The sequence below is a fragment of the Tinamus guttatus genome, unplaced genomic scaffold (genome assembly GCF_059628265.1).
Source record: "Tinamus guttatus ecotype Peru unplaced genomic scaffold, ASM5962826v1 Tinamus_guttatus_pri_ptg000115l, whole genome shotgun sequence".
NCBI classification, from domain to species: domain Eukaryota; kingdom Metazoa; phylum Chordata; class Aves; order Tinamiformes; family Tinamidae; genus Tinamus; species Tinamus guttatus.
The window spans coordinates 1,439,994-1,453,077 of NW_028288649.1; the positions used below are offsets into that span (position 1 = coordinate 1,439,994).

The following is a 13,084-nucleotide window of genomic DNA, read 5'->3' on the forward strand; positions in this document are numbered from 1 at the left end:
TCCCTCTGTGGGGTTTTCCTTTACAAGTGAGGGAAGGAAATAATTATTGAGATGTACATATCAGTGGTGCTACCTCAATTCCTTGTCTATCTAATGTCGTCTTGTAATGGAACAAAACTTTCAGCTCCACAGTAGAGATGGAGGCTGTGGCTACTACAGGAGTTTCAGACTGAAAGAGCTCTTGCTGGAGATGAGAATAGTCTTGCCTATTGCTGTTATCGTAGGCACTGCTTTGCTTGAGGGAATCACATAAATGTCCTGTAGCTACTCCCAGAGACAGTGCAATTACCTTTTAGCCACAGTTGGGAGTCTCTGGAGGAAAAGAATATAGATGGCTGAATGCAGACTTCAGCTCCTTACAAGAACACTGCAATTTTGTTTTTTCTGGAATGCTACAGAAACGTCATCTGTCTGTTCAAAAATAGTAAGCATTTCTACCTCTTTTCTACTTCTTTTTCCAAGGCAATCTGTCAATTCTTCTGATGTTAGAAGAAGGGTTGCACCTTGTGGCTGAGCGATTTGCAGTAGAACACTGTTGTGCACTGGGCAGGTGACAGTGCTTTGTGGGTCTCGGTAAGAAATAATGCCCATTCAAAATTATAATGCAATGCTTAATCATACTATTTAAAGATAGGAAGAGAATAAATGATTAACAATTAAATCTTAGATCCTTTCTGATGCTGGGAACCCCGAGATGATACAACATCAGACGGACGTCTCAATCAGGACACAGCATGCTGCGCAGACCCCATCTGTGGTGATGTTCATCAGCATTTTGTTTTTTATAAATCTTACAGGATTTTCTTAGAATAAAATAATTCTATTCATTATTCCTACTGTCAAGCAAAAGGATTCATATGAGAAATTGCTGTTTCACTTTTAGATAAAGGTGAGAACATAGAGGAAGCTGGTACCGACATGCACCAGAGTGGGTACTGCCTACAGACACCTCTTGTTACAATTAGCGGGCCAAGTTAATCCTGCAGCCAAGGAATATGGGCAGCACAGCACAGGCAAGTACCGATTTAGGTTAGCTGTTAAGCAGATTACTAATTCCTAAGTGCACAATACTTCTCTGCACAATAGTGGTTCTGCAGATGGCAGTATATTGAACAGCATCCAGCCAGAGAGCCTGGATCCAGTTTTGTTTTGCCGTAAGATGTTGAGCTCCATCTTAGTTTTGCCCTAAGATGGTCTATCCTAGCGGAAGCACCAGGAGAGAAGTGTGTGGGCTGATCCTCTTTTCCACAAGTTTGCAAGCAGTCAGTCCAGGAAACGTGTAGGGTACGGCGGTCGGAAGATCTCGTGCTATGCGGAAAGAATAGGGGAGATGGGCACGTGCAGGGGAGATGGGCACGTGCCCGTATAAGGCAATGTTAACGCTATTGGCTACGGAGCGCGCTTCCGCACACAGGCACCCTATATAAGTTCGGATGTACCTGCAATAAACGCCATTTGCTGCATCCACCATATTGGTGTCTGTGCTCATTTGGCCCGGGCTCCCGGGTGGTGGCGCCCGTGCTCGCACGAGGTAACGACGAGGCAATTGAAGCCGAAAGGCAGCAAGTGGTGACCCCGACGTGATTTGGCGGGCGGCTCCTGAAAGACGGGGCGGCCGGGAAGCGGCGAGAACTCCATGGAGGCGCGACGGTGAAGGTCGTGTTAGCGTGTGCTCGGGAATGAGATGTTTCTGTGAAACTTAGTGCAGTTAATCGAGCGGCTCCTGAAAGGATGGGGCGACGACGGTGAAGGTCGTGTTAGTGTGTGCTCGGGAATGAGATGTTTCTGTGAAACTGCATCGAGCGGCTCCTGAAAGGATGGGGCGATTCACAATGCCGGGAATGTTGTGTTTTCCCAGCATTGGGCAGACTGTACTACTGCACTAGCGGAGTACAGTATGAGTAGTAAATCGGCAAAAGAATTGAAGACTTGGGGAACTATCAGGCAACTTTTACAAAGAACTCGGGAAGAGAGCGAGTCCTGGGAAACCGCGTGGGAGGCAGAGGGCGTGACCGATACTGCGGGGGCTCCGAGACACGTGGTCAGGGAAGGGGAAGAGGCCGGTGGAAAGGAGTCCGGGGTCGGAGAGCCGAGAATGGGGGGGGCGGAAGAAGCGCCACAAGCCTATCCGGTAGCCAAGGAGGGGGAGGGGAAGCCCCCTGCGTACCCTTGGGAGGAACTGCAGGCCGCGGGGCGGCGGTTAGACCAGTCCCCTACTGAGCACGATCCGGGAGGTGGCGGCCACGTAAATCAAGGGGAACGTCTAGTCCCGACAGCCCCACCGATGCCGATAGTAGTGGACGACCCCAGAGATTGGGTTCCAGGGATGCTCCTGCGACCTCAATACCCTCCAGAAGAGGATGAACCGCTTCGGAGGGCCCCCCAGAGGGTTCATGGCGCCGCCGGGAGACGGCCAGCGCCTTTGTCGATGTTGAGAGAGGAGGCGGGGGAGGGGTCAGACGACTCCTCCTCCCGGGGGGGGGACTCCGTGGGGGAGCTGACGGCCAAAGGACATCGGGCCCGAGACTGCCGGAGGTCGCAGGGAAACTCCGGGTGGGGAGGGGCAAGGGGGGGCCGCCCTTCTCCGCGAGTGCGCGCCCCCCCCCAAGGAGAGTGGAAGCAGAGCCCCAGGGCGTATCGGACAGGGCACCCTGGGGAGGGAGGACAAGGACAACAAGAGGAGAACGAAGCCAGGTGGCCCTGGTCCTAGGCTGCCAGCAGAGACCCCGTGTTAAGGTGCGCCTTCACGGCCCCCCGCTGGTGACCCCAAGGATATTAGAGCTCACAATGTTAATTGATACAGGGGCAGATGTAACGTGCATACCAGAATGCAACTGGCCGGCCACCTGGCCGGCATCCCCAGCGGGCTTGCTAGATGGGGTGGGGGGAACAACGGACGCGCAATGCAGTGCTGTGCCTCTGGCGTGTGAATTAGAGGACCCGGGAAGGCCCCCCATGCAAGCGATTGTCCGCCCATTCATAGTGACAATACAGAAATCCCTAATCGGGCGTGACGTATTGGCTCAACTCGGCATTCGCCTGACAAATTTAGCGTAGGGGCCACTGCTTACCTGCTGAGCCCTAACAAGGCCATTCCCTTGAAATGGAAAACAGAGGAGCCAGTGTGGGTGGAGCAGTGGCCCTTAACTCGAGAGAAGCTGGTGGCCGCACGGGCCATTATACAACGCGAATTGGATCAAGGACATTTAGAGCCGAGCCTGAGCCCATGGAATACGCCTATCTTTGTCATTCTAAAGAAGGATAAAAGTAAGTTTAGATTGCTACATGACTTAAGAGAGGTAAATAAGAGAATGAAGGACATGGGGGCTCTTCAGCCGGGGCTTCCACTACCTGCGGCGATCCCTCGAGGATGGCCGGTCGTGGTAATGGACATCAAAGACTGTTTCTTCTCGATCCCACTGGCCCCTCAGGACTGTGAGAAATTTGCCTTTACAGTCCCAGCTGCGAACCTGACAGAGCCAGCGCAGAGATATCAGTGGAAGGTGCTCCCTCAGGGAATGAAAAACTCCCCAACTATTTGCCAGAGGTTAGTGGCCCAAGCATTGCAACCCATTCGTGACCGCCACCCCGGGGCGGTGATCATCCATTACATGGACGATTTGCTGCTGGCTACAGCCACGCAGCAGGCTACTGACAAACTGGAAAAGGAGGTGGTTGATCATCTACAGCAGGAAGGGCTGTATATTCAGGAGGCAAAGACGCAGAGAGGTAGTTCGGTGTCTTACTTAGGGACACAAATCCTTCCTGAAACCGTCCGTCCACAGCCGATCAAACTTGACCTGGAGGTGAGAACCTTGCATGATGTTCAGAAGTTGGTAGGGGTGATTCAGTGGTTGCGTGCCTTGGTTGGCATACCTACCGACCTCATGACACCGTTGTTCGAACTGCTGAAGGGCCAGCACCCATGGGAGAAGCGGGAACTGACGCCCGCAGCTATCGAGGCCCTAAAAAAGATCGAAAGCCTAGCCTCTGAAAGCCACCTTTGCAGGTGGGACCCGGCGCGCCCTGTTGAGCTATACCTAAATGTAACAAAAAGGGGAGCCGTGGGGTTGTTAGGACAAGGGAACCCCGAGAGACCACATGCCCTATGGTGGATCTTGTCCAAACAACTGACAACAGCCTACATGTCCTATTTAACGGCGATGGCTAAGCTAATCATTAAAGGCAGGGCCGCATGCATTAGACATTTTGGCGTTGAACCGACTGCGGTGTGGGTGCCAATTAAAAAGGAATTATGGGATGAAGCGATGCAAAAGCAGAGCAGTCTGCTCGTGGCCATAGAAGGGTACCCTGGGGAGGTGAAATACGGCCCCGCCTTGGAACTATACCGGCACCTGCCACTCGTTGCACTACGGTGCACCCCACGAGTGTTGAGCGAGCCGAGGGAGGGCCTTACGGTCTTCACCGATGCCTCCTCCACAACTGACTCAGCTGTTGTAGTATGGCGTGATATTACCTGGGAAAGGGTCAGGATTACCGTACCGGGCAGTAGTGTACAATATCTGGAAGCTACTGCGGTCGCTCATGCTTCGAGAATCTGGCCGGGACAGCATGTGAACATAGTTACTGACTCAATGTTTGTTTATAAGCTACTGCTTAACATGGCCGCCCCCGGATGGGCAGGAACTCCAATAGCAATCATGCTGGAGGAAGCGTTACAGTATAGAACGGCCACGGCCTCCATTGTGCATGTAAGAAGCCATGACTCCCTAGCGGGATACTACCAAGAAGGCAATCAGAAAGCTGATGAGGCTGCAAAAGGGGTTTGGACTGCTGCACGTGCCCGAGAGGTGCACGAGTACCTACATATAGGAGCAAAAGCGTTAGCAAAGCATTGCGGGATCCCACTAGTGGCGGCTAGAGACGTGGTGGCAGCTTGCCCGTACTGCTAGCGGTCAAGCCTTTGGGGAGCAGGAGTCAACCCACGAGGGCTGCAGGCGAATACCCTCTGCCCTCTCTTGAAGCCGCAACTATGGCTGGCCGTCACAGTGGATACGCACAGTGGGATAATCATGGCTACGCAGCACCGCAAGGTGACTGCACGTGCCGCACAGCAACACTGGACTACTGTCATTGCCTGGCTAGGTGTTCCACACACCATCAAGACAGACAACGGCTCTTGCTTCACGGCTCAATCCACACAGGACTGGGCCGAGAAGTGGGGGATCCGTCTGGTACACGGAATCCCATATAACAGTCAGGGGCAGGCTATTGTTGAGAGAGCGAACCAAACACTCCCAAGAGAAGATTAGGGTTCTAGGGGAGGGGGAAGGACATCCCCAAGGAATCCCCGTGGTGAAGCAACCAGAAATTTTAATGCGAGCGTTATACTCGCTAAACCACTTTGTCCGGGGTGACGAGAACAAGACGTCAATAGATAAACATTGGGCGGTCGCGGCTATGGAGGACGGACCTCCAGTTCTGGTCAGATTCCCGGAACAGGGGGTTTGGGAACCCGGCTGGGACCTGGTAACCCAGGGAAGGGGTTATGCAGCTGTGCGACGGCAGGGAATAATCAAATGGGTGCCGGCAAGATGGGTGAGGCCTGACCTTAAGACTAATAGCGGCTGCAAGTCTTCTCTTACAGGACCGAATTGTGGGACATCCTCGCAACCCGTATGCCCGTCTGGAGGAGACGAGGAAGCCGGAGGAGCGAAACCCTCGTAGACGCGATGAGAAAAGGCCACCGCACTTGTGTGTTATCCTGTTATTGTTCAATTAACATAGGATGTGTGGGTTAACATGGGATGTTTATGTCTAGGGGAGGGGGAGATGTAGGGTACGGCGGTCGGAAGATCTCGTGCTATGCGGAAAGAATAGGGGAGATGGGCACGTGCAGGGGAGATGGGCACGTGCCCGTATAAGGCAATGTTAACGCTATTGGCTACGGAGCGCGCTTCCGCACACAGGCACCCTATATAAGTTCGGATGTACCTGCAATAAACGCCATTTGCTGCATCCACCATATTGGTGTCTGTGCTCATTTGGCCCGGGCTCCCGGGTGGTGGCGCCCGTGCTCGCACGAGGTAACGACGAGGCAATTGAAGCCGAAAGGCAGCAGAAACGTAAGACAACAGTCATTCCCCTGAGCAGGTAACTGCATAATGAGAGAGAGGAACTCACCAAAGAGAAGTTAAAAGCAAAAGGGCAGAAGGAAGCCGTCATGAAAGACTTTTGCTAGCATATATGTTAGATTTACTCCGACTAGATAGTCTCTCTTTCTTTAGGATTCCAGTCTGGCAAAGTGGTTTGTGCACGTGATTATTTCTGTGCACGAGTTGTTCTTTCTAGGAACAGCCCAACTTAGCTGAAGGATGACGTGTCTCCAAGCGCCTCCCCCTGCGCGGAAAGGCAGGCAGGAGCACGGCAAGCTGGCCAGCAATTGCCAGAAAAGCAGATGATTTCAGCAGCTGCGTAGTTCTCCTGTCTTCCTCCTGATTTGCAGATAAGATAGGGACAGACCTGAAGAGGCAGCAGAGAAACCCTGAAGCACTTTTAGAATAAATCACCTAATTTCAGTGGCTGACTTCTTAAATGATCCAGAAAAACAGGCCTCCTCTGCTCCAGGCTCAAGATGTAGAAGACAAAGTAGAAACATTACTGGTAAGAAAACAGTGGAGAAATACTTGTGCTTTTGAATGTCCCTATGTCCAGAACAAAACGTTTAGGGGGAGGAACAGGGAGGAAGAAGTTTAAACACTATGTTGTATTTTTTCCCTTCTTAATTGCCTGTACTTCATAAAGTTAACTAGGACTTGTGCACTGCAGCAATTTGGTTGCTGGATATCAAACTAGCTGTGGAACGCTGTAACACAGAAGGGATCTTGGGGGCGAGCGTGTTATGCGTTTCCTACTATTTTCCTGTAACAAACGCGGAGCCTCCAGGCGGTCACAGGGCGGCGGCAGCGCCCGCCGCGCTCCGCCCGCCCGTCCCCCTACGGTGCGCGCAGGCGCCGCCCCGCCCCGGCGCGGGGATTGGCGGCGGCGGCGGCGGCGGCGCGCGGGGCCGTCACTGCGGCGCCCTCGCCCCGCGCGGGCGGCGATGCCGGCGCGGGCGGCCGAGGTCGGTGTGCGGGGCCCCGCTGGGTGGCGGGGGAGCCCCGGTGCGGCCGTGCGCGGGGGAAGGCCCGGTGAAGCCGTGTATGGGGGAGAGGGCTGTGTGAGGGGGCAGCCCAGCGGTCGGTGGCGCTCACGCACTGCGTTGCTTCGGCGGGAATGTGTCGTGTGAAATGTCCAGGTCTCGTGCTTGTTTTCCGAAGACTTACTTCTCCTAGAGCAGGTTCCATCGATGTCTTTTTCCCCTTTGTAGCAGTCAGCTGGGGTGCATCAGGCTGATGGGCTCTCGCCAGTTGGAAACCAGAGGTGCTCTAGGCTGGTGAGGGGCTCGTGCGTGGCGAGGGGCATCGTGGCCTGGCGGCCATGTGGCCACCGAGCGGGTGGCACGTGCGGGGTGCGGGCTGTGCCCTCCCGCTGCCCTGGCCCTCCGCCCGGAGAGAGCCTGGCTTGGGCCACCACCGGGAGCTGTGGATCGAAGGACATCGTGGCAGCGTGCCCGTGGCCTCTCGTCTGGCCGCTGACCAGCAGAGCCGGGCACTGATGTATCTTAGGGAACACTTGAAGAATCACCGTGTATTTTGCTAGTTGTGAGAAGTCAGTATTGGAGAACAGCAAGATGCAGTTTACCTTGAAAGGTTTATCGTTACACGAACCTAGCTGTCAGGCTTTCGGATGTAGCCCTCTGGAAACCATCGTGTTGCCAAAATGTTCTCTGATGTGGTTCTGCCTTAGGGGTGTAGGAACAGTATCATTCATTAGCGTCACATTAAATGATTGTATTCAAAATAAATCTCTGCCCTGCTTTGAGAGTTATGTCTTCCAGCTTATCATCCAAGGAATACTGGGAGATATCAGGACATGTGATCTTAGCTGATCAGGCAGTGGCTTGCTTTGAGTATGCTAGAGCTATGCTTGGGTGGAACACATCTTTCGGTCTGAACAGTCAAGTTTTAAGGGAGAGTCTTACTTGTTTCTGTGGTAGCTGGGAGGCCTTGGTCTGTGGATCGGGCAGGGGTAAACTTGGAGACAAGCAAGCAGAGTCCTGAACAGCAGCGGAATGAATAAGGGCTAAAGCACAGGCAGTTGACGGGATGGTAGGAAGCGGATGCAGGTTCCCTCTGATATGTGTGAGAATGGTATTGACAGAAGAAGAACAAATGGTTACAAAAGGGCTGCTAATGCATTTGACATTCAGAAGACTTTCTAACCATTAAAATACAAGGAGATTATGGAATAGCTTCCCAGGAGGGAGATTTCCCAGAGGAAACAAGACTTCAAATAAAACTCGTCAGTTTCTATAAAGACATGGTTTCCTTTATGAGCTACTGTATTCAGTATTTGGGTCTGTCTTTTGTGCTTTCTCTATTATATGTGGCGTATCAGCTGGTATATTTCCTCTTATACCACTTTTCCTTAAAGCCTTTTCCTTTCTCTTCCAGATGCATCCAGTCCTAAAGGCCTTTGTGTGTGGTTCTATCAGTGGCACTTGCTCCACCCTCCTGTTCCAGCCCCTGGACCTGCTGAAAACCCGCCTGCAGACTGTGCAGCCTTCCGTGCATGGGTGAGGGTGGGTGGCTGCATGGGCGCATGCTCAGTCACAGGCCTCTTCCTGGTTTCCTGGCCAGAGCTTAGAGTTCAAGGGTGTAATTCCCATGTAGAAAGTCTTTCTGAAACAGATATGTTTTTATTGCATGGAGAAGATGCAGTATTTTGCCCCCAAAGAGGGAAGCTATTTCTTGTCATCTCTACCAAGAAGTAGGCACAGCCGCACTTCCCTGAGAGCAACACGTTTCCTGGAGTGGGGACCAGGCAGTTTAACTGGGTGTCCGCTGTGGTCTGAAATGTCCTGTGCAATTGCCACACAACCTTTCCTGATGCAGGCAACTGCTTCCATTTGCCAGGTACAGTCAACCATGGCAGCATCAGGCTTTGCTCTAAAGGGAGAAATCAAAAATGCCACTGAGAGATGTGTTTACCTGGTGTCACAAGTGGTAGATAAGCAGGAGGTGGCAAGGAAGGATGTCCAAAGAAAGCAGGCCGAGAGGAACCAGGGCACCTCTGAGGTGCTGTGGCTAATGTGCAGGCAAACCCATTGAAGGTGGAGCGGGCATAAAGCGTCCGTGCCAGAGGGCAGAAATAGGTCACCTCTGTAGTCCTCGTTTCTTGTCTGACTTTCAGATCCAGTCGTGTTGGGATGGTCACGCTGCTCTTAAGGGTGGTTCGTACGGAGAGTCTCCTGGGACTCTGGAAAGGTGTCTCTCCAGTAAGTGGCTGTTTTAACCCTGCCTTCTGTGTAAATGCATAAATACATCAACTCTTTATTGCTAACTGTGGCTTAGATTTAAATGGGCAGCGCTCAGAAAATTACAAATGAAACCATGTGATTAAGGAGGCCAAATTCCATTTTAATCAGTTCCACTGAATTGAACATGGTGTTCACTGTGGATTTTCAAGGCTGAGCAGTTGAGCATTTGTGCAAATCTGGACCAACTTCATTTTTATCTGGAAGATGCTTGGTGCTAGAAAACTTCAAGTGAGGAATGTATTAGACCCTGGCATTGTTTCAACCCACTGGCTACTCTGTGGAGTATTTTTTTTTAATCTTGTTTTCCTTCCTTTGTATATTAACTTTACTGCTCTTTTTTTCTTTTTTGTTTTCTCATACAAAGCTTCACATCAAGTCTAGTAGTCTCTGTAATGTTCTGTAGTACTTTATCCCTCATGTGTGCTTTTTATTTCTTCACCTGCTTCTGCTTCTTAAGTCTTTTGCAAGATGCATTCCTGGAGTTGGGATTTACTTCAGTACTTTGTACACCATGAAGCAAAAGCTTCTCATGGACCGTTCGCCCACAGCCCTGGAGTCTGTCTTTCTGGGTGCCACTTCCCGTGCAGTAGCTGGGATTTGCATGCTGCCAGTGACCGTAGTGAAGACCCGGTATGAGGTGAGTGTCACTTTAAAAGCTTTCTAATTAGTTCCCTGTTAATAATGTTGCCCATTTGCCTGTTACGAAAAATAACTTTTTTCATGTTTAGAAAAAAAAAAGTATGGTGAATCAAAAAAATCTATGATTATCTGTATTGATGTGGGGTAGGATGTCATGGAAATGGGCTGGTCTCTTGGCAAAAGATCCTTTTTTTTTTTTTTTTTTTTTTACCTATAGTATCATCCCTGTGCAGGTGAGCGCACAAAAGCATTTTAAACTGTGGCCTTAGATTTGCAGTGCTTTTTAGTTATCTGGTAACAGAGAGTGTTTCAACTTACTTAGCTTGGTAGTAATTTAATGGGCAATGAGGTCTCCCTCACTGAGAATGAGAACTGCTTTTACTAGGAAAGAACATGATGGAGGTAGCCAATTCAGTCATCCTAGAGAACCAGTGCTAAGAACTTTCCAGAGGAAGTGGACAGAGCATGGGAAGTTGCACTGAAAAAGTAGGTACATGCTAAGGCATGCTGAAAGTTCACTTTGTGCTCTAGTAAAACTGCAAATTGCAGGCACTGAGGTAGAGCAGAGATTGTAGTTCTGGTTTCATCTTGGTTCACGCATTATACAGAAAATGTCATGCCATGCTACTGATTGGTAGGCAGGAAATATAAGACGGGACAAAATGCACCATTTAAAAGTTTCAGTATGCAGAGCCTGCCCGATTATACCATATTTCATATTTTACCTTCCTGAAAGATAGTTTCAAAGGCTGAGGTACATTGGAACGCATTTGTGCCCTTGGGGCATCTTTTATATTGCCATCTCAGTCATCACATGGAGTGCATACGAACATCTGTTTGGACTCGGTGGCCTCAGGGTGTGTAGAGATCTTGTTGGCCTGACATACAGATGTCTTTTTACCTTTGCAGAGTGGGAGATTTGGCTATGGGAGTGTATATGGAGCTCTGAAGAATATTTATCAAACGGAGGGGGCTCGCGGTATGTTCAGCGGGCTCACTGCCACCCTGCTGCGGGATGCTCCTTTCTCTGGCATCTACCTGATGTTCTACACGCAGACCAAAAAGCTCACCCCTCAGGGTAAGGCTGAACCCAAAAAGCTCACCCCTCAGGGTAAGGCTGAAGGGCAAGCGATACAATGGAAGATGCTGCTGTTCTGGAGTAAGCTATCTGCATTGTGTGCTTACAGCCCTGTAATTCAGTAGGTAAATCAGTCCTTTGCAGGGCTTTAGGTGGGATATTGGCCTTTTACCTGTACAACACTGTAGCCCTGGGTCAGACCAGAAATGTAAACTGGTCAATTGCTTCCTTTCATGGGTGGTCTGATGCATAAGGTAAGATAGTGAACAGCTGAGAGAAAGGTTGTGTTCAGCGGCACTGTTTGCTGCTGATTGTCTTGTATGCTGGATATTTTCCATCAGCCGTGGTTGCTTTGATGTTAAATTTCATAGAACTGGCTGTGACAAGACTCATAAAATCTTTTGCTGAATTCCAGTCAAATTTAGTTCTTTGGTAGTCAGTGTTGTTAACAGTGCTAACTTTTAACTTTTAGTCACTTTTCCTCCTGAAAAGTCTTCTCTGTCCTGCCTAGATTTTAACTCCTCTCAAACTCTGCTGACGATTCTGTCAGTTGATAGCTCTTCACTTTGTTGTGCAGCATGGGTGTTACAGCACTGCTCTGTGTCCGAGTGAATCCCCTTTGCTCTCTGGCAGATCAGCTGGATCCAGCACTCATGCCCCTGCTGAATTTTGGCTGTGGGATCTTTGCGGGAATCTTGGCTTCACTGGCAACGCAGCCTGCTGATGTCATCAAAACACATATGCAGTTATACCCACAGAAGTACCAGAGAACGACACAAGCCATTGCCTTCATCTACAGGGTGAAGTGAATCTCATTTCCTCTTTGTTGGGCTTGAATGAAGTTTTCCCTGTACTTTGTTAACCTGCTACATCCTTCCCCACTCACTCTTCCTCTTTGAATGAGTAGCAACTGCACAGTGCTAAAGGTTAAACCTAAGGGTTAATGCTGTTTGTACCTGAGACAATGCTGGGTCTAGGCTGAAATAGCTGTTCCGTGCAATAAATGAGGAGGATCTGAAGTGTTGGAGGCACATGGTGATGGACTGCTGTTTGCTTATCTCCTGTTGCAGGACTTTGGGCTGGTCGGCTTCTTCCGAGGTGGCGTGCCCCGGGCCTTGCGGCGCACACTGATGGCAGCGATGGCATGGACTGTGTACGAACAGATGATGGAAAAAATGGGCTTGAAATCTTGACTGACTTGCACTAGAAATGACCTCACTCCTTTTTCTGCTTGCTGTGATCAACTGGCATTGAGAAGTTCCCAGTTCCACAGATGAATGGTATTTTTTCCAGATGGGAAGAATAAATCCCTCTTGAGATGGGGATTAGGCCTTTTGGCAAGTAGAGGAAAGACGGACTGGATTGCCACATCATTTGAGTAATGCATTCCAGAAGGACTGCACTTGCAGAGGGGCTGCCATGGGAAATGGCAGGATTTCCTCAGCCTGGGAACTGGATGAGCCCCTTTTAAAAATAGCTTTGTGCTCACTACCTTTATGCAATGAGAAATTTCTGAACAGAAATATTTGAGGGGAAAATAGTGCAGACGGTGCTGACTGCAGAACTGTCAGCCTGTTCCTTACTGGTGTGGCCATTAAAGCCACATTCACCATCTGATTCACCATCTCATGTAGATCCTCCTTCCTCATAGAATTTGCTCTCACAGGAAAATGTTGCAGAGGATATCAGGAGACTGGCCTCATCTCTTAATGCTTGTGTTACAGGGGTAAGTGGAAAAGAAACAAAATGCTAAAAGAAAGCTGGGAATACCATCTGTGTAATTACTTGCCTGCTAATGCCTGAGCAGAGAAGGAAACTGCAACCTCCTTGCTGTACTTGTTTTTACCTAAGTGAGCATCTCAACACACTTCAGGTGTGCTTCTGCCTCTACAGCAGTGCTTGCACATGAGTTAAGAAACATAAGGGACTTTAAAGCCGAAGTAGAGAGAGTTGAATTGCTACCAAAGTGTATGAATTTCCTGCAA

At 50.2% G+C, this 13,084-nt stretch overlaps 1 protein-coding gene across 2 annotated transcripts; it reads left to right on the plus strand.

Moving 5' to 3' along the window:
• The first annotated feature begins 6,525 nt into the window (after positions 1 to 6,525).
• Positions 6,526 to 12,640, plus strand: SLC25A38 (solute carrier family 25 member 38). 2 transcript variants are annotated; one of them, XM_088521065.1, is made up of 7 exons: positions 6,526 to 6,624; positions 8,517 to 8,638; positions 9,256 to 9,340; positions 9,840 to 10,019; positions 10,931 to 11,099; positions 11,733 to 11,899; positions 12,170 to 12,640. In XM_088521065.1, exons 1-7 carry the CDS (start codon positions 6,556 to 6,558, stop codon positions 12,290 to 12,292), a joined length of 915 nt encoding a protein of 304 aa, XP_088377191.1. In that variant the 5' UTR covers positions 6,526 to 6,555; the 3' UTR covers positions 12,293 to 12,640. The 2 variants fall into 2 exon arrangements, with proteins under 2 accessions (XP_088377191.1, XP_088377192.1); XM_088521066.1 differs by lacking the exon at positions 6,526 to 6,624 and adding an exon at positions 7,031 to 7,084.
• Positions 12,641 to 13,084: the final 444 nt, after the last annotated feature.

Excerpts from the sequence above, each read along its gene's own strand:
- SLC25A38 (XM_088521065.1), top strand. The coding sequence starts at position 6,556 with ATGATCCAGAAAAACAGGCCTCCTCTGCTCCAGGCTCAAGATGTAGAA. Across the intron at positions 8,639-9,255 it reads GTGCAGCCTTCCGTGCATGG|ATCCAGTCGTGTTGGGATGG; the intron begins GTGAGGGTGGGT and ends TCTGACTTTCAG. Across the intron at positions 10,020-10,930 it reads TAGTGAAGACCCGGTATGAG|AGTGGGAGATTTGGCTATGG; the intron begins GTGAGTGTCACT and ends TTACCTTTGCAG.